Source organism: Etheostoma cragini, chromosome 16 (assembly GCF_013103735.1).
Source record: "Etheostoma cragini isolate CJK2018 chromosome 16, CSU_Ecrag_1.0, whole genome shotgun sequence".
Lineage (NCBI taxonomy): Eukaryota > Metazoa > Chordata > Actinopteri > Perciformes > Percidae > Etheostoma > Etheostoma cragini.
This window is the reverse complement of record NC_048422.1, coordinates 16,241,187-16,264,178: the sequence shown is the minus strand read 5'-3', so window position 1 is coordinate 16,264,178 and position 22,992 is coordinate 16,241,187. Positions and strand designations below refer to the sequence as shown.

Here is a 22,992-nt window from a genome sequence, read left to right as displayed (position 1 = left end):
TTCTTATGTGTTCATCCTTCGTCCAAAATGTCTCTACAGGGCTTCTGCTTTAAAGAGAAAATGAGAGAGATTAAATTGGGAACATTTCCCTTAATTTCCCATGAGGTTATACAGTATTATGTTAGAAGTCAGATACAGTGTAAAAGGTGTATTCTCCTTAAATACCAACAGTGCTCCATTTGCTGTGAACTACATTCTTAATGAATTTGGTGCTTTGCAGCTGTTGAATCCCTAACATTCTTTGCCCCCACATCTCCTAATCATGCCCTGTTTCTGTGACAATGCTAATGTTTGTAATCAGCAAGCTGACATGCTAGAAAATGATTAAGCTGCATAATGATAGATTATTACCAGGGACAAGAACGCTAAATGTTGGTAATCCCGATGACATTCAAGCATACCCTTTTTTAAATCTGCCAATCTTTTAAAACCAGCTGGGAGTCTGTGAACTTGGACCACTCTCTCCTAAGGCTAGAATTTGTGATTTCTTTAGGCCCCGACCAGACAGAAAGCTTTTTAGCAGCCTAGGCGGCTTTTTGTATTTGTATTCAAGGAGCGTTTTTACACTCTATGGGCCTTGTATTTTTGCAGAAGAGTCCTGAACATTCGAGTTCAAAAAACCTAAACTCAGAGTAGAAAAGTGCAGAACATCATCTGTTCCTGTTTTCTAATCGGATAAATTGAAAGCCTTTTGCGGTAGTTGCCCAGCAACAAAAACAAAAATGACACAGCAAGGTGCTGTTTTTCTAAACTGTAGGCTTAAAAGAAAAACAGTGTGGTGCACCTCGCGCTTTGTAACGTGCAAAAAGAGCTCCATCTGATCTGAGGCAGTTATACAATAAATAGCGCACCAAATCCTGTCCCATTACAACAACCTACAAACAAATTGGTCAACAATGTCCCCATTTGTTGTCAGTAGAGCAAAGACACATTTTAAAGTAAGAAATTAAATCTTCTTTAGGTTCTTTGCTCTCATAGATTAGCTGATGCATGCTCACATGTATTCATAAAAAATGTCCAGGGTAATGACTGTTTGTGTTTTAGCACACTACTGAACATGTGCAGTTTACAACGCAAATGTTTGAAACAATGGATCTCTATTTCAGACAGAGGAAGACAAAAGCAAGCAATTTATTTCTAGCCAACAATGGTTAATTTTTGTGAGATTTTTTGACAGTCGCTAGTAGTTTTTATCAACTGTAGCTACCTATCTTATTAGGCTGATTAAGCAAGTTGGTTGAAATGCCCCAGATGATTTGTTTTAAAAATGATCTTAAATAAGCAGTGGATGGCAACATGCGTAACATAATGCTTAATAACCTAAGGCTAAAGCCACAAGCCCCAAGCAAAAAGCCAGCATCCTCGCCAGTTGAGGATCCATGTAGAAGACATGAAAATAAAGTGAAGTGATGAAGACTTTTTAAATATGATAAGGAAAAATTTACGATTGGACAACTTCTGTTCGGAGGAGCGTGTGAGCGGGTAAGCAAACGGACAATTGAGGATTGTGTTTTAGGTTTCATTTCATTTTCCTTTATTCTTCATCTGTAATGAATTAAAATATGAACATATAAGAAAGCACAGTGCTGATATTATGTAGGAAGAACTGCTTTTGTCTTTTATTTACCTCCATTCACACACTATCTCCCCTCTCTTTAACGCACAACTTCATTTCCCTGCATTGCGCGCTCTCTCTCTCTCTCTCTCTCTCTCTCTCTCTCTCTCTCTCTCTCTCTCTCTCTCTCTCTCTCTCTCTCTCTCTCTCATATCCTCATCACCGTCACCATCACATGTTCCTTTCTCTCTTGTTTTGTCCTTTTGGCCTACTTGATTAATTAGACAATAAAAGGGAGCGAGGAGAGCTACACAGAGACCTTGGGGCCAAGGACAGAGGAAAGAAATGTCTTTAAGTCACAGCTGATTAGAGTGTAGAGAGCAGTTAAATAACAAACCCATTGAATATTCTTATCTTAGTGCATGTCAGAAAATATCCTTGGTTATGAATGTATTATATAACATACAGTTTTTAAGACTTGAATTTTGACATTGGTTCCTCTCATTTGAGGGTAGTTGATTAGTTAATCTCTGCTGGCTGCCACTGTTGGCATGGAATTTACTCATGACTGTACCCATGCACCCGTCTTTCCACCCCCTTTCTCCCCTCCTCCCAGATCTCCCCCTCTGCTGATAATGGGACCTTGATCACAGAGCTGCTACCCTCCCTAAAGGGGCAACCCCCTGCTTCCCATAATGAGTTGTTTTCCCACAGTGGGCGAACGGGACAAATGGCTAGCAGTACAGCCACAGAGAGTGAGAGAGTGAGACAGAGAGAAAAAGAGAGGGAGACAGAGAGTGGATGATAGAGATTAAAAGAAGGCTGTAGTAGAGGGATGCAAGAGGAGAGGAAATTAGAGGGAGGGAGTCGAGCACAGCAGGGGAGGAGAGTAAAGCGGTGGATGAAAGTAGGGGAGAAGGAGGTGTGAACCAGGCATCTGGACAGAGCGAGAGGGAAAGAGAGCTAAGAGAGATATGAGAGAGAGGTACAGATAGAGGACAAAGACAAAGTGCTGTTGGTAAGATTTTTAATTTATGTTTTCCAGCTTGAATAACAACATTGTGCAAAGGATACCAGAGGTTATTAACTCTTTTTTTTTCCTTTTAGATTATTGATACAGGTGGTTGTGTATGTATTTGTTTGTTTCTACTCTATGTATAGATATCTCACTCCCCTTTTCAGGGAGTTAATGTAGTGTAAGTGGAGAACTGTTTTTTAAAATAAATTAGTAAAAGGCATAGTTAGATTTTCCAATACAGAAGTTGCAGTAAAAGAGAAAGAAATCCTAGATTCAAACTGAGGGAAATCCGGTGTCTGCTGATGCTGACCTACTTTGCATCTTGTTGTAAGGCAAAGTCATTTTAACTTCATCCAGTTGAGTTCAAGTTTATTGTCATATGCATATTAGTACAAAGTACCACAGCAATGAAATACAATGTGCCTTGGCACTCTCTCCGCACCATCCACTAGCTGGTGTTCAGAGTGTCATATCTTATTCTGGCTCCGTGGTACATTGGAATACTTGTAATTGAGAATGTTAGTTGGGGTAGTTTGTTAATGTGGGGAGAAAAGGATAGTCAAAAGCTTTTCTAATGGGGACACTGTTTTTAATCTGTTATGCTTACTTTTACCTCGTTTCCCATTAACCTGCTTTTGGACATTTAGTTGATGTTTTTTCATCACAAATTTATTTTGCAATGTAGTGACTGTTGTACACTTTTACTGAAGTAAGAATGTCTTGTCAGCGTATGAGTGTGATGAGTCCAAATCCATCGTTAGTTTAGTTAATTAATGTTTAGCTCAGTTTAGGAAAGACACATCATTCATTGCAAAACAATATGTCACTGTCACTGTGAACTGACCCGCATAGTGTAGCATGATTGTTTTGTCTTTCAATAACAACCACTTTATGTCTTACATATCTCAAATGATATGTAAGAAATTTGAATAGCTTTGAGAGATCTGTTTGAGATTTTCAGATTTACTAAGTAAAAGTCAGAACAAGTCTTTTGCAACAGCCCATGTTTCAGATTTGAGTTTTTCTTTTTTTTTTATATCCTGAAGGGTTATCCAGATTTCTTAGTAAACCCCTTTCTCTGTACTAACCCCAGGCATTTCCAAGTAGAAGCCTTGTAATTGGGAGAAGATGGAGGAATTTAGCCTAATTTAGTACTTCTACTGTAGTTAATTATTTTGTTAAGAATGCAGATTTTGCAATGCAATGTTTTTAATTATTATATTGTTTTTACTTGATCTAATAGTTTAAATTACTTTGTCTGCAGTTTCATATGTTCTCAGATCATTTCTAAGTAGGCCAGCAGTTTAATTTTTTAATTTGGCTCAACATAATTTTCTTTTTTATTGCTGCTGTCTAGTAGATTAGTTCTCATTCAGTATCAAAACATTGCATTCTGATTACCAGGATATTTCAGTAGCGCTTTTTAAACATAATAAATTCCACATCTGCTTTGCTGGAGTATCTGTAGTTAAAACCTTTTTTTTCATGCATATGTTCTCTACTTCAGTTGCAAAGCTTAAACATATTAGCTAGACTGTGAGAGGGAGCATCATGTGAGAGAGCACCTCTCTTAAAAGACACAATGGAAGCAGCACTGTCAGAGGCTGACTAGCCGCGAGCATGTAACACGTTAATACATTCAGTCAGTCAGGGACTTCATTATTTTTCGACTGGTCATTGATTAGATCTATGTGCTCATCTACCAGCTGAATCTGAAACAAAATACAGTTGGTGTTTAAGTCTACTGCTAATGTGTGAAAAACTTTTAAAATAACTAATCCCTTAATAGGTCAAGAAACTAAATAAACCAAAAAAATAGCAAAATCCAGTAAAGAGTAGGGTTGCAGAATTTTGGGAAGTTTCAAAGTGGGAAACTTTCCATGAGAATTATTGGGAATATATGGGTATTAACTGGATTAAATGGGAATAAACTGTATATTTTTAATATTGCTTGTTATAATACTGTTAGACCATAACAGGGAACTGAAATGTAGTTTAAAAAAAACATCTTGCAGCATAATCTTAACATATTTGTCAATGACATGCACACACATAGTAATCAGCAAGGGGGGGGGGGAATAATACATAATCCATTGTGATTAACCTATGTGTGTTAATTGTACAGCCCACTTGTCCTAGATAGGCTGGAAACAAGAGACATTGCTGAGGGTTAGCTTAGCATGCATATACCATAACCACAGTATTATACTGTCACATTAAAGTTATAACTAATTAACATGCTCTATGTAATATGGTGGCTACAGCAGTATCTTTTGATATTTCCAACTGCTTTTAGAGGATACCACTATATGGCTAATTTTACTTAAATACAAATGGGTTGTTCATTTTTACATGACATTTTATGATCTTTTACACCCTTCAGTATCCAGGCCAAGGTAGTTTCACCAGGAAGGTTTTCCCATGTGAGTTAATCAGATTATTTTTCTCTTCTGCAAGCTGGTCACTTCTTAAATCCTATGCCTCTTGCAAGGCATAATGTCACTGAGTTTCATTATCTGTAGATCATGTTTCTTGGATCTCAGAACAGCTCATCTTAATCAGGTAGTCTACGTAAAACGTAGTGAACCACATTATCTTTCTCAGAAGCTGGGCCGTGACCCCTCCGATGAAGACTGCTTTTTCGACCTCCTTAGCAAGTTTCAAAGCAGCCGCATGGATGACCAGCGCTGCCATCTTGATGATCCACAGAATGGAGACAACGGAGAAGGTGCTGCGAACTCCGTGCCATCCCTGAACGAGTTGATAGGTTGGTTGAGACCAGTGTTCGCGTCACTGTCCTGTCCTATTTTAAGGACACCTGTGCTCCTTTTTAATAGCTTTTATCTCATGTCCTAGATCCTGCAATTACCACTTCTCCCCAGACTGAGGAGCTGTTTGATTTGATTGCTAGCTCCCAGAGCCGCCGTCTCGATGACCAGCGGGTTAATGTTGGTAACCTTCCAGGCCTGAGGATTACCCAAAACAATCTGGGACACCTAGTGGGTGAGGGAGAACATCAAGAACCTAGTGATGACTTCTTCAACATGCTTATCAAGTGCCAGGTAAGGCCCCAATTCACCTATGACAAGAACTGAAGGGTTTTAATCGTTTTTGATTCTTAATCGTTAGTCTTATAGAAAGTGGGTATTGTTGTATAGGGAATAAACGAGTTGCCCTAATAAATCTGTTTCTCTTTACAAATATGTAACATTTGCTTTTACACTCTAAATGTTTAAATCTTCCTGTCTGTAGTCCTCTAGGATTGATGATCAGCGGTGCTCCCCACCAGAAGCAGGCCCCCACGCTCCCACAGTGCCTGATGAAGACTTCTTCAGTCTGATACAGCGGGTACAGGCCAAGCGTATGGACGAGCAGCGTGTCCATCTGCCCTCAGACGACCAGGACGACCCTCCGTCCCCTGATCCAGAGCCACCTGGTGGTTTTTCCAGCTAGGACTCGGTGAATAATGCTGCATAATCTAATGTCAAAGAAAATAAAAGCAACAGAAAGGAATTAGGGATGAGCCAACATTTAAAGACGGCACTGAAGAGTGAACTAACAAGTTTTTAATAACAAGACAAATCCCATGTGCAATAGGTGGTGCCCTGTCAAATGTTGCTCAATGTACTTTGTTCTAAATGTGTGATAATATAATGGGACAACAGAATTTAAGCTCGGCGGTGTGGAGAAGAAGACAATATGTTTAGGGCAACATGAAACAAATAGGAAATCAGTCCTCAATAATGCCTTAATCAACATTTTTTTCCAGACTCCAGATTGTATTCCTTGGTGTCAGATGTGTTCAGTAGAAGCACATGATGGGCATACAGTTCAATATGGACAATTAATGTGGAGATGTACAGCATGAGTTGTTGCAATCGCATAGACTGTAAAAATAATGGACTTAGTAACAGTGACATCACCCATTGGTTTGTGGAGTACCGTTTTTAAGTCCCGAGTTTGGCAATTTGACTGTTGCCATCTTGTTTTTTTTAAAACCAGACATGGGAGGATGATGCGACCAAGCCTGTGTTGTCTCTTCTTGCAATGGTGCTGCGCTAAACTAAACATTACAAAGGGAGAGTTGACGGTTTTCAATCCTTCTGAAGCGAGTCATCCGGCAGACGTTTACCAGCAGGTCAGCAGGCCTCTTGGGACTTTGTAATTCTATGACGTGAAAACACACATTGAGAGATTCAAAATTTAAAACGAAAATGTGGACATCAACCAAAACTAGTCCACGTATATTTTAATGTACACCTGTGTCCTGATTGACAGATCCGTTTTTAGCCATGCCTTAAAGCATGCCCTGCTTTATTATCTATTTTAAAATAAATGGGACCATAATTTACTAAAGGAATGTCATTCTGTATTGAACAAGGGGAAAGTTGTGACTGAGGCCATAAATTAATTATGGAAATGATTATTGACGTAATAAATCAAGTGAGAAGTAGGGTCATTTTCTCAAAGACTTTTATGCAATGGGACTTATTCTTGCAACCAGTGGAGTCGCCCCCTGATGGAAACTAGATAGAATGCAGGTTTAAGGCCCCCACTTCTCAGACCCTCATGCTACTTCTAGTGTTTTTAACGGTGTATGGGGAATCAAAGATTTAATGATGGGAACAAAGTTCACAAAACAATAACAGAGACACAGATTTGCACTGATCAGTTTTAAAAAGACATGAATGATATATACATGTGTACGTATATATGCACACACACCAATTGTCTTTATCAAACAAGTTCAAATTTAAACAAAATTTAACCGTTCATTTGTACTCTGATAAATGCTGCTTTTTTCATTTGATTTGTTGTGGTTGACACCGCTCATGGAGACCTGGTATTATTTGTGCAGTAACAGTATTAAGAACCATCATCCAGTGTTAAACACACTGCTTCGGTCAGTGTAAACTTTCCACTGATTGATCACCATTCATTTTTTTTCTGACTTAGACAAAGTAATATGTTTTATTTAAACTGACGGACTATAATACGACTTTCCACATAAATGTTATTTATTTGCATTTCTGCGTTTATAAAAATGCATCTCCTTACACAGTATGCAGTAATCAAGGTTACTCGGCAAATAATATGACTTTTTATACACTGCTAAGACATAAGAAGTGACCACTGCTTTTTATAGTTTAAAGATTAGAGATGTGTGATAATTGGAGCTCCAATGACATGTTATTACTTTTAGCTTTAAAAGTAAGGATTTCTGCTGCCCATAATGATCTGAACATCTGATAACAGACTACTGCTTTCTGCCATTATTATTATTATTATTATTATTATTATTATTATTATTATTATTATTATTTAACATAGAAATATAAGCAGACGGATAAGATGGATGTGTCATATTTTAAAGAATTTAATACCATCACCAAAGCACAAATTGCATTTTGTGCTTTTGGTGTGCTGACCCCCTGTGGTCAAAACCTGGTATTACCATTGGGATATTCAGACTACAATGGGTTGGGGATAAAAGGCACTCTCTATTCTTGAATATCTGTAGGACAACGTTATAATATTAATATTTTGTGATACAATATGATGATTGTGAGATCTTTCCTTTAGTTTTAGTAACTCAAACCATAAATGGGGAGCTTTTTGCAAAACATTTCATAAAGGTTATATTGTATCATTTTAGTTCACTCCTAATTTCTATCCATTTTTTGCCATGAAAGGTCCAAAATCAGTAAGAGAGACAAACTGCAGCGAAGCGTTTGAAAACCTTTTGCTGTACAAAGAATCTGAATAATGGTACTGTACGAGACATATTTGACCTTACCTATGGGCTGGCTTTCTATTCAAAAGTAGTGCATACCTCATTTTTGTACCTTAAAGCTCATGGAGCTTGGATATATTAATTTCTGAGCCAGAGTGGATCATGTAAGTTCATAGTGGTTATGTTTGATGCATCTGTTTTTGATAATCAACACATTGGGATTTAACAATAATATTTCTTTTTTCTGTATTTGTTTTCTGAATTTACATTTTTAGAAAGCACCTGGTACGCTTCTATTTGTCTTCGCCATAATTTGTACATATAAATATATTTTGTATTTATGTTTCTTTTGAGGACATGAATATGTCCCCTCATGCTTTTAATAAAATGTTTCAGCTGTTTATTTGGCCTCTTCTTTTATTTAATTTTAGTGACATAATGAGTGAGTTTTGTTAGGTTTGCACACATCAATTCCTCTCTGCTTATGAAAATTACATGAGTAACACTGACCTCTATAGCACAGAAAACTAGCACATTTGCTACATTGTAAGCATTCGATTTCCCAAGTTCTAATCCTTGGTGGAACAAAGCTCAAAGGGCTAAACATAAGTGTTGGATTACTGCCAGTTTGGTTGCATCACCGAGAGTCAGTAGTAATGTAAACAAAGACATTAATTCAGCTTTTTTATTGTCAAATTGACATTTTACTAGTATTTATAGTATTGTATACAATTGTACAGTGCCTTACATTAGATCATGAACCAAGTACATGCTGGTCATGTCTAATTTATCTGAATTTCTCTCGTGATATTAATACATTTTAAATTCCAGTTTTATTACTGTCAATAATTCCCACTATCATATGATTATGACAACTACATCCATGCCATGACAGTTTATTTCCAGTCTCCAATATTCTGCTGGGCCCTGACAAGTAAAGCACAACATTTCAAGTTTAGAATAATGTTGCACAAAACGACCCAAGGGGCTTACAGTGGTGCATTCTGCCACATTCCTCCCTTCCTCTCCCTTTAAGTTCACCCATGCCTTTTCCTGTCCATCATCCTTTCTTTCCCTCCCTTTCATGTCTGTGCTTCCCCCCTCTCTTACCCAGAATGCACCGCAGGCTGGACAGGCTCAGCTGAGCTATAAAAAGGCATAACAAGGGGAAGGGAGGGCTGCCGTGCAGTAGGAACTGTGCAGACACACACACACGGGGATCCAGGGAAAGCAGCCCCTTGCACTGGGATCTAGAGCCACAGCGCCAAAGAGAGGTCAGTACAGAGGACAAAGGCTCCATAGAGGAAGCATGAAATGACAGGGAGAGGATCTGACATTGTTAGAGCGAGTGATGAATACATAGAGCTAGAGAGAGAGAGTGTGGGTAGGAAGAGTGGGCTCGGCTGTTTGATGGGATGGAGAGTGAGAATAACAGACTGTAATGGCAAACTCTCATCTGGTTTCTCGAGACTCTTTGGTTAGTCACACAAAAATGTTTGACATTGTCATAGTGCAAAGGCACGTAGCTCTTCTGTGACATTGACAGCAGTGCAACTCAATGCATGACATAATTGTTTTGCTAAACAAATATGCATAACTATCATTTAATCTTATTTTATTCCTTCAGACATTGTATTGCACGTGATTTGCTTTCACTCTAATAACAGTATCCTCCACATGCACCAATGTTAAGGTCATTTTAATGCAAGCTGCTCTAGCCTTTTAATTCCACTGCCACGCTTCAAGCCCCAGTAGCAGTCATTAACAACTGATTAGGGGCTTAGTACTATTGATCCTTGTGAGTGGATGGCACACATTAAAGTAAATCAACGTGTGCAATTTGGAACACAAATACGTCCACAACAGCTTCAGCCAACACAGAAATGATCTCGCTCCATCCTTTCACAAACATGGAACATCTCCCACTGCACTGACGTCAAAGGGTCCCCTGTACTCCCTTAAAGGAGCAGTACACTTAATTAATTTGCAGAGTGCCTTAGTAACCAACAATACACAGAGAGAATGTGCTAACAGATCATGTGCTCAGTACTTTGTATTCACTCCAGGGGAGTCAGTGAAAGCTTCGTCCCTGTGTGCTCTTTGGGAATGGTTGACATGCTATCCCTTAACAGCTGAGTCTTTTTTTAGCAGGACTGAATGTTAAGAAAGAGTACTAAGACGTGAGGGTGGGAAAGGTGACTCACATTGGGGTGGGGTTTGGGGTGAGTCCAGTTTCTCTATATTTTGTATCAAGCACAGAATAACACAAATCACATGTTAAATTGTCTCCACATATACACTCTTTAAACACATTTAAACAGCGCACTCAGTCACAAGGTATTACATTATTAACGCAGTTAAAGATTCATAAATGTTAAGGGAAACAATCTGAATCCAATACTACAGTTCATTCACAGGGCTTCGTCCACATATGATAAAGTACAGTTCGAACATCTTGCTACATCTATCTCCAGTACTGATGCAGCCTCTGTTTGGAAATGTATTGAAACACTCACAATACAGCAAAGCCATGACATGTTTCACTGCGTGGTAGGTTTTTGATCCACAATACCCTGCAGTACCGGAAGGAACTCCCACACTGAGAACCGTGTACTGTTGTTTGCACCATAATAGATCCAGAACACGTCTGGCGTGCCAAAGAAGTAGGGGACCCATAAGATGGTACCTTAATAGGACAGAGAGGGATTACCAAATGAGATCTGTGCTGACTCAGATACCAGCCTCCAAGTGACATTTACACAGGGCTAAAGGCCACTGACATAATTCTGGACACCTGAGTCGCAGCACCACCAGTGCTGAGGAGTGTTGCATGTGGGAATCAGAGAACAAGCTGGTAGCATTTACAGCTAAGGCGTGCACTCTGCTAAAATATATCTTAATGGTTAACCAGGAAACACATGTTAACTCTGGAAAAGAAGAAAATCTGTTATTTGGACCAAGTATAATTTAACTCCCCCACCCCCATTTGTCAGCTAGTTACACTGAAACATGAAATGAAACACACACACACACACACAAACACAAACACACAAGCAAGTGCCCTCACTATTGAATATGATGCCACACACTCATAAGTAACATGATATGCAGTGGGCTACGTGATGAATGTGAATGTCCGAGAGCACTACAATCCATTAACAAACATATATACTAAATAGATATATGACCAAAATACCACCGGATCCATTGTTTTTATACTGTCGCTCTCACTAAACAGTCTAATTGCTGAACAAAAACCTAAATCTACTATAGCCTTTTTTAGTTTCCTTTGCAGAATCCTTCCTTTTCCCTAACAGCTTAGTTGAAAGCTGTTATCCAGAGGGTGAGCAGGATCATTAAGGATGCATTAAGCCTCACTCTGACTGAGGTCCTTACACAACTGAGCAGCTGACATCTGGTCACACTGACGCTGCTCACCATGCTCTTCATGTATACTTTTCTGCAACCCATCATGGTTTAGGTTTCACATGTTTAAAAACACGCAAATCAGGCCAAAGCACAGGATGTTCTGTAGGACAGCTTTGTAAAACCATTGCAAAACATAACAATCCACATTAAAACTGGACAATTTCCTTAAAAAGAACGTTCACTGTTGCAGTTTTCTGACCTTTACCGTGGCACATACATCCAACTTCAGCTGGTCGTTAATCCCTATCTCTAAGTATCTGTAAGTGTCAATGTTTTGATGGGTTCATTGTCAGACCTGGTGAGTGGGACCACTCTACTACATCCAAAATATACAGTATGTCCATTTTCCTTTGGATGAAGAGGTGAATATCACTGTAATGAAATAGTAGTTATAAACAGAATATGATATCAATTCTACACATTTACAGATAACTTAAGATGGCATTCTTACTCCAAATGAATTCCTAACATTGACGGAAATAGTTTTATTGGAGATATCAAATTGATTTAAAAGTACATGCAATTGAGAACTGAATTTTATTGACGCTGAGTCAAAGCCGATCCAAAGCTAGGTGGTTATTTTGGCACAGGCAACACCTGTTAAAAAAGTTATTTAAAGCAAATTCACTCAACACAGGGCACATGACACACAAAAGCAGCTAGTTGAAGGTATTACTCATGCCAGCAGTCTCCTTCCTCATTCATCTGTCTCTAAAGGTCCCATGGCATGAATATTCCACTTTATGAGTTTTTTTTAACATCAATATGCGTTGCCACAGCCTGCCTATGGTCCCCCAGTGGCTAGAAACGGCGACGGGTGTAAACCGAGCCCTGGGTATCCTGCTCTGCCTTTGAGAAAATGAAAGCTCAGATGGGCCGATCTAATTCGGGTTTTTGGGTTGGTGTTATAGTATTACAAAATATTCACAGTAAAAAATAAAGAATGCACAGCAATACTGATTCTCTGAAAAGATAAAACAGTTATAACACAGAAAGCACATGCTTTTGCGGCAATGATTGTATGACTATGTTGGGGCTACGTTTTGGGATTTACAATGGGAAGCAATTTGTTTTGAGTGTCCAAAGATGATTTGATAAACTATCAAATGATAAAAATATGATCAACAAAATGTCACTTTTCACTCAGTGTGTATTTATTTCAAAGTATGTGCTGTTGTCAACTTATTTACTTTTCTGTCCTTTTCTGTCATTTAGCTGAAGGAAAACACTCATCTAACGCCACGCAATGGCAGGTAAATAACATGCCCTGTCAAAGATTGATTGATGACGACTAATGATGTGTGGAGTTAAATAAAGCAGGGGCAGACTTGATGTCTTTTCTTAGACTCTACTGCCCTCTAACGGTGGTTCTTGAGAATACAGTGGATGTTATTATTTCCTTTACAATTTACATGTTGCAACACTGATAAAGGAAATACTATACAGAAGAAATACTATACAGATATAGTAGTCCTTCAAAGAGATTTTTATGATATTGCATTTAATTAATAGCACAACATTGTATAATTGTGCAATCATCTTATGACATACAGTAATTGCACCCATGGTCATACCGTGTCATTAAGAAAAAGTCCAAATGTGGTTTCTTTTCACTGTTTTGCTCTTTTATTAGATTTATAACTCAGAATTTTCCTTCCTGTGATAAGTTGTATCAGGTTAAATAACATTGTCAGGTGACAACAGTTGCCATAGCAACACTGTTTGAGTAATAGCACAAAACTACACCAAACCAAGCACAGTCAAAACTAACTAGTGGACCAGGCGACACTGTGCCCTGCAACTAGATAAATGGGAAATACGTGCTCTGCTGATCACACTGTCGACATTACCCACACAGTGGACTGTCGAGATGGTTTGTTTCAAAAATCTCTACATGTGAATTTAAAGAAGAAAGCATTGCCAAATAACATGCATGGACTCATGAGATCTTTTCTACATGCTCATTTCAGACAAAATTAAAGATGCCAAGATCATCTTTGTTGTTGGTGAGTACACATTGTGTCATTTTGCAGAACAACACATTTTAATATAGCTAAAAACAAAAGCTATCTCCTTCGTGCTATACTGATGCTTTTTGTCTCTCTTTTCTAGGTGGGCCTGGCTCTGGAAAGGGCACCCAGTGTGAGAAGATAGTTGCAAAGTATGGCTACACCCACCTGTCATCTGGGGATCTGCTCCGTGCTGAGGTGTCTTCTGGCTCTGAGAGGGGCAAACAGCTCCAGGCCATCATGCAAAAGGGAGAGCTTGTACCCCTGGTAAGAGACTAATAATCTAATACAACAGTCCTGCAACAAATTCTACATTTTATGGAGTTTTTAATGTTCACTTTTTTGTTGAAACTGTTTTATAAAGGTGGTACGAGTAATTCAACTTGATCATTTTTGAGGGTTTGGTTTGTGGTGCTGTTGAACTCTGTTGCATTATACAGAGAGGTGCTTTTATTATTTAGCCCACCCTCATTGATATTTATGGCGAGGACAAAATCTGTCAGTGTAATAAACTAGCAACTGAGTGTATTTTCTATCAGAAGAGCCAAATCATGGTCAAGGTTGATCATAATATCTGGTCTGCTTTCAGGACACAGTCTTAGACATGATTAAGGATGCCATGATCGCCAAGGCTGATGTCTCCAAGGGCTTCCTTATTGATGGCTACCCCCGTGAGGTGAAGCAGGGCGAGGAGTTTGAGAAAAAGGTAGGAAAGGGCATGAGGTGTTGGGCTATAATTCATCCCCGCAAAGCAACACATTAAAAACAACTTAGCAAACTGTCTTTGATCCCAGATCGGCAAACCCTGCCTGTTGCTGTACGTTGATGCAAAAGGAGAAACCATGGTCAAGAGGCTTTTAAAGCGCGGTGAGACCAGCGGACGTTCTGATGACAATGAGGAGACCATCAAGAAGCGCCTGGACTTGTATTACAAAGCAACTGAGCCAGTCATTGCCTTTTACGAGAGCCGGGGCATTGTCAGGAAGGTATGTATGACATAGTAAACATTTAAACCAAAGTGTGAACTGTGTTTAAAATCTAACGTGTATTTTATATTTGTCCTAGGTTGACTCTGAGCTGCCCGTGGATGAGGTCTTCAGCCAAGTTTCCAAGGCTATTGATGCACTGTAGTAAAACATGACTAGATAAACTGTGTCTAGTTTTTTATTTTTACTTTATTATTATTTTTTTTCCATTAGTATTAATTTCATCAATACATGGACAACAACAGAAATAATACCCTTCCTACCGTTAAGGATCTAAGATGCCTTAACTGTACTCCTACTTCAGCAATAGAAATCTTCATGTTTTAAGCTCATACCCATGAATCTGCTAAAAGCAGCATCTGAAAATCCATTTGTTTCTTGATAGGAGACTTGCTTCCATTCTGTGCTGAACATGTATGTGAACTTTTTCCAGTGATATCACAAAAGGAACTGTACAGGAGGTGTTAACCATCTCTGGGACACTTTGCACAATCTTATTTCCTGCGTCAACCCTCCTATGTAGAGTTCATTGGAAAATTCCTTTATGATTGTGCCAGTGAACAATAGCAGAGATCACCCACTGTGGACAAACTGGTGAAACTCTGTAAACGTGAACATTCAAAGCACTTTTAAACTTTTTTCAACCACCATGGCCTTCATACATTATTTTACAACTATATATAAAGAACACAAATGTTTTTCATCAAGAGGTACACATGTAACATGGGTATCTATAAAGTGATATATGTAAAAAAAGAAAAGAACATTAAAGTATACAGAAAAATAATTAACTGTGCACAGATTGATATTATGAGTAATCCTGGACATGATACAACAAGGGACTTCGACAATGCATCATGGTTGAAAACACTTGTATTCAGACAACATTGTCAAGGTGCTGGAACATGTAGACACAACAGGATACAGGGCACGCTGCTAAAGCTGCAGTTCACTAATGTTATTACAGCTTTTCCTTTGAGCCCATGACGACCAACAAGTCTTCCTTTATCTCTCACCTTCCTCACACTCACACACACGTTCACACACTTCCAGCTGGCCAAGCAAACACCGCAACAGGTATCCGGACTACCCTCCAAGGAGAGCTCTGATCATGACTGCGCTATGGGGATGAGGAAGAGGAAAACAGCTTCTGAAGGGGGACAGGATGTGTCCATCGGAAAGTCAATCAAGAGAAGGCGTCTGTGAGCACTTCTATAAAACCATCGAGGATGCTGCTTGAATGCTAGGAATGCTGCCCTTACCTAATAAAGGTACAAAATACAGGGGAAGAAAGGGGACAGCAGTGTTATTTATCACGTACAGCCAAGAGACAACAACGTTTGAATGTGGGGTAGAGAGGAAACTGTGATCCTGTGTGTGTGTGTGTGTGTGTGTGTGTGTGTGTGTGTGTGCGCGTGTGTACGCATGTGCGTGCATGCACAGACTTAGCTACAGTCCTGCAGTTCAGGGATCACAACCTAACCTGTTATGACATAAGTTTGAAGACAACCCATGGAACTGCCAAGTACAGAACATTTGAGCAGTGATCATTTACTTAAACCCCCATATGATGATAGGTAGACATTTTTAATTGGTATGCAATTCCTTCTAAGACAATCTATTCATCCAGGCTGCACGATCAAATCAAACATAATAGAAATGCAAAGGCCTTGCAATAAAGGAACAGCAAGATACATATATGTTGCATCTTTCAAAAACAGTAGAGGATCAATACATTAACCTTTTGTAAAGGGATAATTGATCAGTAGATAGCTAAATGATAGGATGACCAAAATAAATCAACATGTGTTCATTCATCACATGTAGATAGTTGTGAGGCAATCACCAAGGCAGATAAGATGAATCTAAAAGTAGCGTTCATTTTATATAATTGTCTGTACCTGCAGAGTCTGACATAATTACAAGGATAGCAACGTGCAATCAGCCTTGAATATTACATACCAGTTTGGTATCACCTACTTGGGAAAGAATGGTAATTTTCCAGTTGGTAATAATTAAACCAAACTGCGTGGCAGCTAAAAAAAGACATACTGTACTGATACATAATGCATACATGATTCTTTGGTTTCTGCTGCTAGGTGGGTGTCCAAAGTATAAAAGCTTGTAGCCCAGAAATAACTGTTGATAATGAGAAGTAAGAAAGGCTGCCAGAACAAATTTAATCTAGCCATTCTGTATCTCACAAGAATAATCTGACCTATTACTGAGTTAAAAATCCAGGATTAATATGGGAACATTCACAGCTTTAAATATGGCTAGCTTGCTGAGAAAATTATTCCTTTTTAGAATTTCACACACAATTGCATGCAGCTTTGTGGCTCCAATGTAAAATTAACCAGGACCATTAACTTAACTGAATCCTAATTGTGCTTACATGCAAGTAACATTTAAAATTGAGATATGTTTTTACGAATTGGATGTTTATGTATTGAAGGTCCTGACAATTAGCTGCCTTTTGGAATTGTAGATGTGCATTAAGTGACTTTGTAAGGCTGACAGGCTTTGGCTCATCTAAAATCAGTCTTGTATATTACCGCTGCAAGTGAATGCGTCAGATCCCCCCCTTGGAGAGCAATAAGGAAAGTAAACTGGAGTAAGCTGGCGGATACACTTTATTCTCTCTCTCTCCTCTGCTGTAGACTGCAGAGGGCTGGCTGGCTGGCTGGCTGGCTGGCTGGCTGGCACCACAGAGACCCAGTGGCACCGTGCGGGAACCAACGTCAACCTGTGATGAAAGATGATGGCCGATTGTTTCCTGTTATTGAAACACTACTCGGTGGTGGGGGTGGAGAGTGTGGGGTAGGCTCCAATAAAAAGGAAAGCCATTGAAGTAGAGTGCTACTGTAGAAGTGTCCTTTAGCCAGCCTCGGATGTGATAAAGTACTAAATCCAAGTCATATTAACTACTAGAGGACTACAATTATTTGAGTAACAAAGACTACAAGTAGGCTATAATCAAAGTGTCTCTACTTGAAGTGTAGTATCCCATGTGCATTGCATTGTTTGTGCTGCCTGAAGGAACAAGGTAACTGTTGTAAATGCACTCTGGGCTTTTAGCACTCTAACATGTCAATTAGTCCAATTACTCATTAAGCACTTGTGATCTGTAGTCATGAATTAAATGGATTAGGCCTGGCGTTCAAGTGCACATTAAGCCCAATTAAAAATTATTGAAGCGGATACTTCATTTTTATATTACTGTATCGTGTACATGTGAATTATTAGCTAAGACTTAACACTGTTTACTGCTTCATTAAATTGAGTATCAATAATGTTTCATTTACCGAGGCTGGAGACATTTTAAAACTCTAAAACTAAGAAATATTGATTTGTTTTTCAGGTCACACCAGTTCTGGTTGATGAATCTAATAAAGAGCTCAAATCAGAGCCATGACACTTGTTGTGAGAACATTTCACAAAACTTTAGAGGCCTTACCTTCAAGTTTTGTATTAATCATATGTGTAACCTGCACTCGTCTGTAACAAGTAGTTTTTTTGTTTTATCCTGCTACTGCTCTTTGTTCCTGGTGTGCATGTACAGTTTGTTCCTGAGTCCCATACTCCATAAATAGGAAAGGAGACACGCTTCCCTTCTAACCGTAACACTTTTCCAACATCAGAATTAGAAACAAATTTAACTGAAATGAACTTGACTGACTTTTCGTACTAAAGAGAGAATGGAAGAGGACAGAGAAGTTGGTTCTGCTCTCCTGTTGCTGTTAAAAAGTACAACACATGACACGCATGTGGAGCCAAAACAGAGAGGGGGGTAAACAGAGAGAGATCGACAGAGTTGTTGTTTGCTACAGCAGTTTTGTAATTTGGTAGCTTTGCTGAATTGTATTTTTTTTCTCTTCATTTTCTGCTAGTTCTCTGTTCAGCCAATAGACTTTGTGTGGAGAGTTGATTTGACGGGGTGATGACTCCTCTGAGTCTGTTCAGTACAGAAAGGATGTTATGTCTACTCTTTGTTCCAGTCTATTTCTCACAAAGTACTAGTGGTGGGGTAGTGGAGATATATGCTGTTCCTCCAAAAGACGGAAAGTGAAGTTTCATGAGGATAAATTAATTGGTAAGCAATAAGAAAGTCCAAAATACTTGTTTTAATGTGCCAATTGATACAAAATATGATATGAAACATTACCAAAAATGTTTCCAGTGAAGGGCTGTTACTTCACAACACATAGGCCTAAGCTACTTTCTGTGAGCTAAGTACATACAGTCTCTTAACCGTGAGACCTGGAGGTAACGTTTCCTGTAACGTAAAGCTGTCACAGACAAATTATGGTAAAAGACTTCCCTACCATATTTAACAAAAAGTCTGTAGCTAAAGAGTAAAAGGACCTATTAATAAATATAACTTGAAATGATGTGCTATAAAATCACGATACAATTACTGAGCTGAGATTTACTTTTATTTTAATAGACACTGTTAGGGCCGCTCGATTATGGAAAAAAACATAATCACGGTTATTTTGATCAATATTGAAATCCCTATCAATTAGAACGACGACTTCTGGAAAGATAATGAACTTAAAAACAGTGGAAGTTTAGTAAATCAAAAGTTTAAAAAAACACATAGCAACTGTGAAGTTTGCCTTTAACACTTTTCCTCTTTTAAACTTTCCTTCAGAACACAAGAGAAAACAGGAGTTTATACTTGCAAAACGCAATGAGCTAAATAATTGTTTATCCCGATTCTCGATTCTATTTTTGCGATTATTGGGAGCCGAAATCTTAATCACGATACATTTTCGATTAATTGCACAGCCCTCGAGTCTGTGTTGGCCAGACAAGACAACGTTATGATAGGGGCAGCACTTGCTTGGAAAAGAAAAGAAAAAATCCGGTGGGCGGGGGTACAAAAGTAAATGTGCACCGCCCAGGCAGAACACAAAAGTTTGGAAAGTCCTGACATTGTTGCATCGCTGAATGCGACGCATCATCGCCTGTGGATTATAAAGTTGAGGTTACTTCGAAAGAAAACCATACTACATAAAAAGTAAGTTTTGTGATTCATAACTTTGTTTTCACTTTCGCAGGGATGTGGTCTTTTTGATTTCCTTGACAGCCTAGAGATTTGGAAGTCAATTTAGCCATGTTCTTCTATAACCTCGAGCAGTCCATGTTATGTCTGTTTTAAAATGATTAGCCGATGCTAAGTTAAAATAAGGGTAGAGAGGGCTAAATATTAACGTTGTGAAGTATGGAAGGGATCTACTTTTCACATCACCATTTTGCCTCATTAATTCCATCACTAGTTATTAGTGGAGTTACTTACTTGTGTTTCCCCAAGCTTATTTTATTTATTTGTAAAGTACACTTTTAATTATCTTGCGAGTTAAAGACCTTTTTTTTCTCTTGCCGTAAGAAGTGCAGGGAACTAACGTGACTGTTTTCCTTTGGAAGTGCGTAAACAGTTTACACAGGTTCTTCCTTTCCCTCTATATGAATCATATAACAAGAGCAGACTCCTTCTTATCTGATCTCGGCATTGTGATATTATTTAAAGAAAGCGAAGCCATAGTGCTTCCTGAAACAGTCGATCAAAAGTTAGTGACCACTAGATAACCCTTGGGTTCAGACCCTCATTGTGCAACAGGAAGGCGGCCAGAAATATTATGGGATTGTCTCAAGAGGAAAATCCTGTCATCCTACTGAAGGAATTTAAGGCATTTAATCAACATTGCATCCACTGTCAGTGTTGAATAGGTTGTGAGTAGAAATGACCAATGCCCTTTCTCAAAGATGATGTTGGAATATAATCAAATGGCTTATAGTTAATATTTATGTTCAATCATCGATACTTATGACCACGTGCATGTAACCTTTTCAATGACTCGGTCTTGGATAACAGGAGATAGATCTGATACGCTACCTTTTTGTTTTACCATTGTATGAGAGTGCAGGAGATTGGCAGATCCTTATCAACAATCACATCTCCTCATTGATTCCCAATGTTTTTCTTTCCTGACCTTTCAAGCTTCAAAGACTGGAATTGTCTGCACCTGCTACCGCTACCACAGTCATTCCTGCTCTTCCGCTAGACAAGGACACTTCAACCTCTGCCTCTTCACATCCCAGACCCCCCCCTTCTCAGCTTCCACCAACACAAACTCAAACAAAAACCTAAAGGAGATGGAGGGTCAGGCGGCGTGCTTTGCCCTTCTTCTGTGCATTACTGTTGCAGCCTCTGGTAAGTGGACCAGCTGATATTCACACTTCAGCATTTAGATCTTATGTGACTGGGTTTCATGCTGAAACATGCTTTATTGAAAAGGGTAAAACCTTAAACAGTAGTCCATATGTCAATGGATTTAGTGGCTTTTGAGCCTCCTTAGCACGTTTCTGTCAACCTGAAGTTCAAAGGTAGATATTAATCTCGTCCTGTCCTGTGCTCTGACATAATTTCGTTCTGAAAAGTAGTATTTGCTCTGGTGTTTTTTCTTGCATGCTAGTCAGGATGAAACAACCAGTCAGTGGAGACGTTGCAGTATGTGAAAAATAGTTTTTTTTTTGGCTTGAATGATGATTTATCCTTACAACAACTCAGAGATTATACAGTATGCAATAGTTTGATCAAGATCAATGCGATGAAACAAGAGCTAAATTCAAAACCTGTACAACTCAAAATGGTATTGAGTCATTTTGGGATTCATTTGTTTGGGTATTTCTTGAGATTTCACTGATAAGAATATTTCATTCAAGGACAGTCCAGGAAATAAGCAATCATGTAGGGCACTTTTATAGATTTGTTGGCTCCCTCTAGCACTCCCTCCTCTGGTTGCCTGTGGCTGCCAATATCAAATTCAAACATGTAATCCCTACAAGGTGGCAGAGGGATCTGAAACCTTCCCTGTTCCCTCAGGCCATTATCCAGCCTCACACTCTTACCAGTGCTCTGCATTGCTGCTTCGGGGTATTTGGGTCTCACTTCCCTGCAGTAATCAGTCAGCCTTGGGGCCAGATTACTGACTACAGATTACGTGGCCAGACATCATGAATTTCAATAATAAAACAACTAAATAATTAATAAGTAAGAGAATTTTTGTTGTTGATCATTATTAATTCTTGTGGAAATGTCTTTAATATAATTTTCCAAATCCACTGACCTAATTTAAAAATCTAAAAATCCAAATTCTATAATGTAAGACAACTTTAGTTAAACATTTTTTTTCAGTAAAAATATATATAGTTTTAAATATTTTGGTTTTAATCTTTTCATTCTTATTAAAGTTACACTTTATAGTTTTAGATGAACTGCACCACTATCTGAGAGTACCACAAGTTACAATTTGGTAAAAACTATATAAACCCTGTGTTACAAGCAGCCTTTTAATAGCTGATATAATACAATTTTCCTCACACTCTAAATACCTACAAATAAAGCATAATGTGTCCTGCTGTTATGTAACATAGTTTTATCAGTCAATTCATCCGCATTCATTTTTCAATGATGTACTTGAGTGCCAAACAACCTTCTGCACACTCTGTGTCATAAAGCTGCACCAGAATATTAATTTGGCATGTTCAACTTGCTTTTTAAATAAGGCAAATTGGCCATGGCAAGCATGCAGTACATCACTGCTAAGATTATGTGCCAGGAAAAACAAGCCTGTTTGCTGAATCTGCCTTCACAGCTGACCTACTGTCTGACAAATCACAACATTGTCACAAGTGCTAAACACCCTCTCGGTATGGGTGCTGGTGGCAGGGATACAGAAGTATTTTTTGGCCAACTGGCAGACCTATGGAGAGGTGACCTCATGTAACTTCCACCGCAGGGGATGATTCTCACTGTCTGCTGGAGGAATCTGCAAGGAGCGGTTTAGCTCAGCCTTAATTGCCTGTGTGACAGAGTCCTAAATTTGCTATTGTTTTATTTCTTTCTTGCAAGAGGTTCTAAGCCTTTTCGTCTTTCCTTCTCTAACTTTTTTTTTTTGGGCTACAGCATCATTAGTAGACCCAGAGGGAGCTTCAACACTGTTCTCAGTGCACAGGGTACTCTGACCCTGTGCACTGAATGTTGAAGATAATTAAAACATCGGTGTGACACGTACAAGTTCCTCTATCTCAGGCATTGTTTGTTTTTCATTATATAGTCCAGTTTTGTCATATTAATTTGTCATTTTCTCTGACATTGTCTCCTGGGCTTAGCACTCTGTTGTTGTTGATCAGATGAAGCACAAACATGAGGTGTGACTCACTAAGGCCAAGAGTATACTCCATAGTAAATCAAA

General features: G+C 38.8%; 3 protein-coding genes and 2 long non-coding RNA genes across 9 annotated transcripts in view; 3 read left to right on the top strand and 2 right to left on the bottom strand.

Annotated features, from left to right (window-relative positions):
* gpsm1b (G protein signaling modulator 1b) overlaps window positions 1-6,329 on the top strand; it is a 23,272-nt gene extending 16,943 nt beyond the window's left edge. For 2 of the 3 annotated variants that reach the window (XM_034897080.1, XM_034897078.1), the window contains exons 12-14: window positions 5,178-5,340; window positions 5,430-5,635; window positions 5,826-6,329. In XM_034897080.1, the coding sequence (XP_034752971.1) occupies window positions 5,178-5,340; window positions 5,430-5,635; window positions 5,826-6,026 (570 nt within the window). In that variant the 3' untranslated portion in view covers window positions 6,027-6,329. The remainder of the gene's footprint in view (window positions 1-5,177; window positions 5,341-5,429; window positions 5,636-5,825) is intronic. The other variant, XM_034897079.1, reaches the window with a different exon arrangement.
* Window positions 4,644-22,992, bottom strand: LOC117959802. The gene is made up of 3 exons (XR_004660000.1): window positions 22,977-22,992; window positions 22,398-22,400; window positions 4,644-4,702 (listed from the first exon to the last, which is right to left on the bottom strand). It is a non-coding gene; the product is annotated as an uncharacterized LOC117959802 (long non-coding RNA).
* On the bottom strand, window positions 7,571-19,179 carry LOC117959805. The gene is made up of 3 exons (XR_004660003.1): window positions 19,165-19,179; window positions 17,195-17,204; window positions 7,571-7,671 (listed from the first exon to the last, which is right to left on the bottom strand). It is a non-coding gene; the product is annotated as an uncharacterized LOC117959805 (long non-coding RNA).
* Window positions 9,416-14,900, top strand: ak1 (adenylate kinase 1). 2 transcript variants are annotated; one of them, XM_034897085.1, is made up of 7 exons: window positions 9,416-9,581; window positions 12,952-12,989; window positions 13,707-13,742; window positions 13,849-14,012; window positions 14,335-14,451; window positions 14,540-14,731; window positions 14,811-14,900. In XM_034897085.1, the coding sequence occupies exons 2-7, from the start codon at window positions 12,983-12,985 to the stop codon at window positions 14,874-14,876; spliced, it is 582 nt and encodes a 193-aa protein (XP_034752976.1). In that variant the 5' UTR covers window positions 9,416-9,581; window positions 12,952-12,982; the 3' UTR covers window positions 14,877-14,900. The 2 variants fall into 2 exon arrangements, with proteins under 2 accessions (XP_034752976.1, XP_034752974.1); XM_034897083.1 differs by lacking the exons at window positions 9,416-9,581; window positions 12,952-12,989 and adding an exon at window positions 13,525-13,609.
* The window catches only part of eng (endoglin), a 42,768-nt gene continuing 39,421 nt past the window's right edge, over window positions 19,646-22,992 (top strand). The window contains exons 1-2 of one of the 2 annotated variants that reach the window (XM_034897081.1): window positions 19,646-19,754; window positions 20,736-20,948. In XM_034897081.1, the coding sequence (XP_034752972.1) occupies window positions 20,891-20,948 (58 nt within the window). In that variant the 5' untranslated portion in view covers window positions 19,646-19,754; window positions 20,736-20,890. Of the gene's footprint in view, window positions 19,755-20,445; window positions 20,468-20,735; window positions 20,949-22,992 lie in introns of those variants that run through there. The other variant, XM_034897082.1, reaches the window with a different exon arrangement.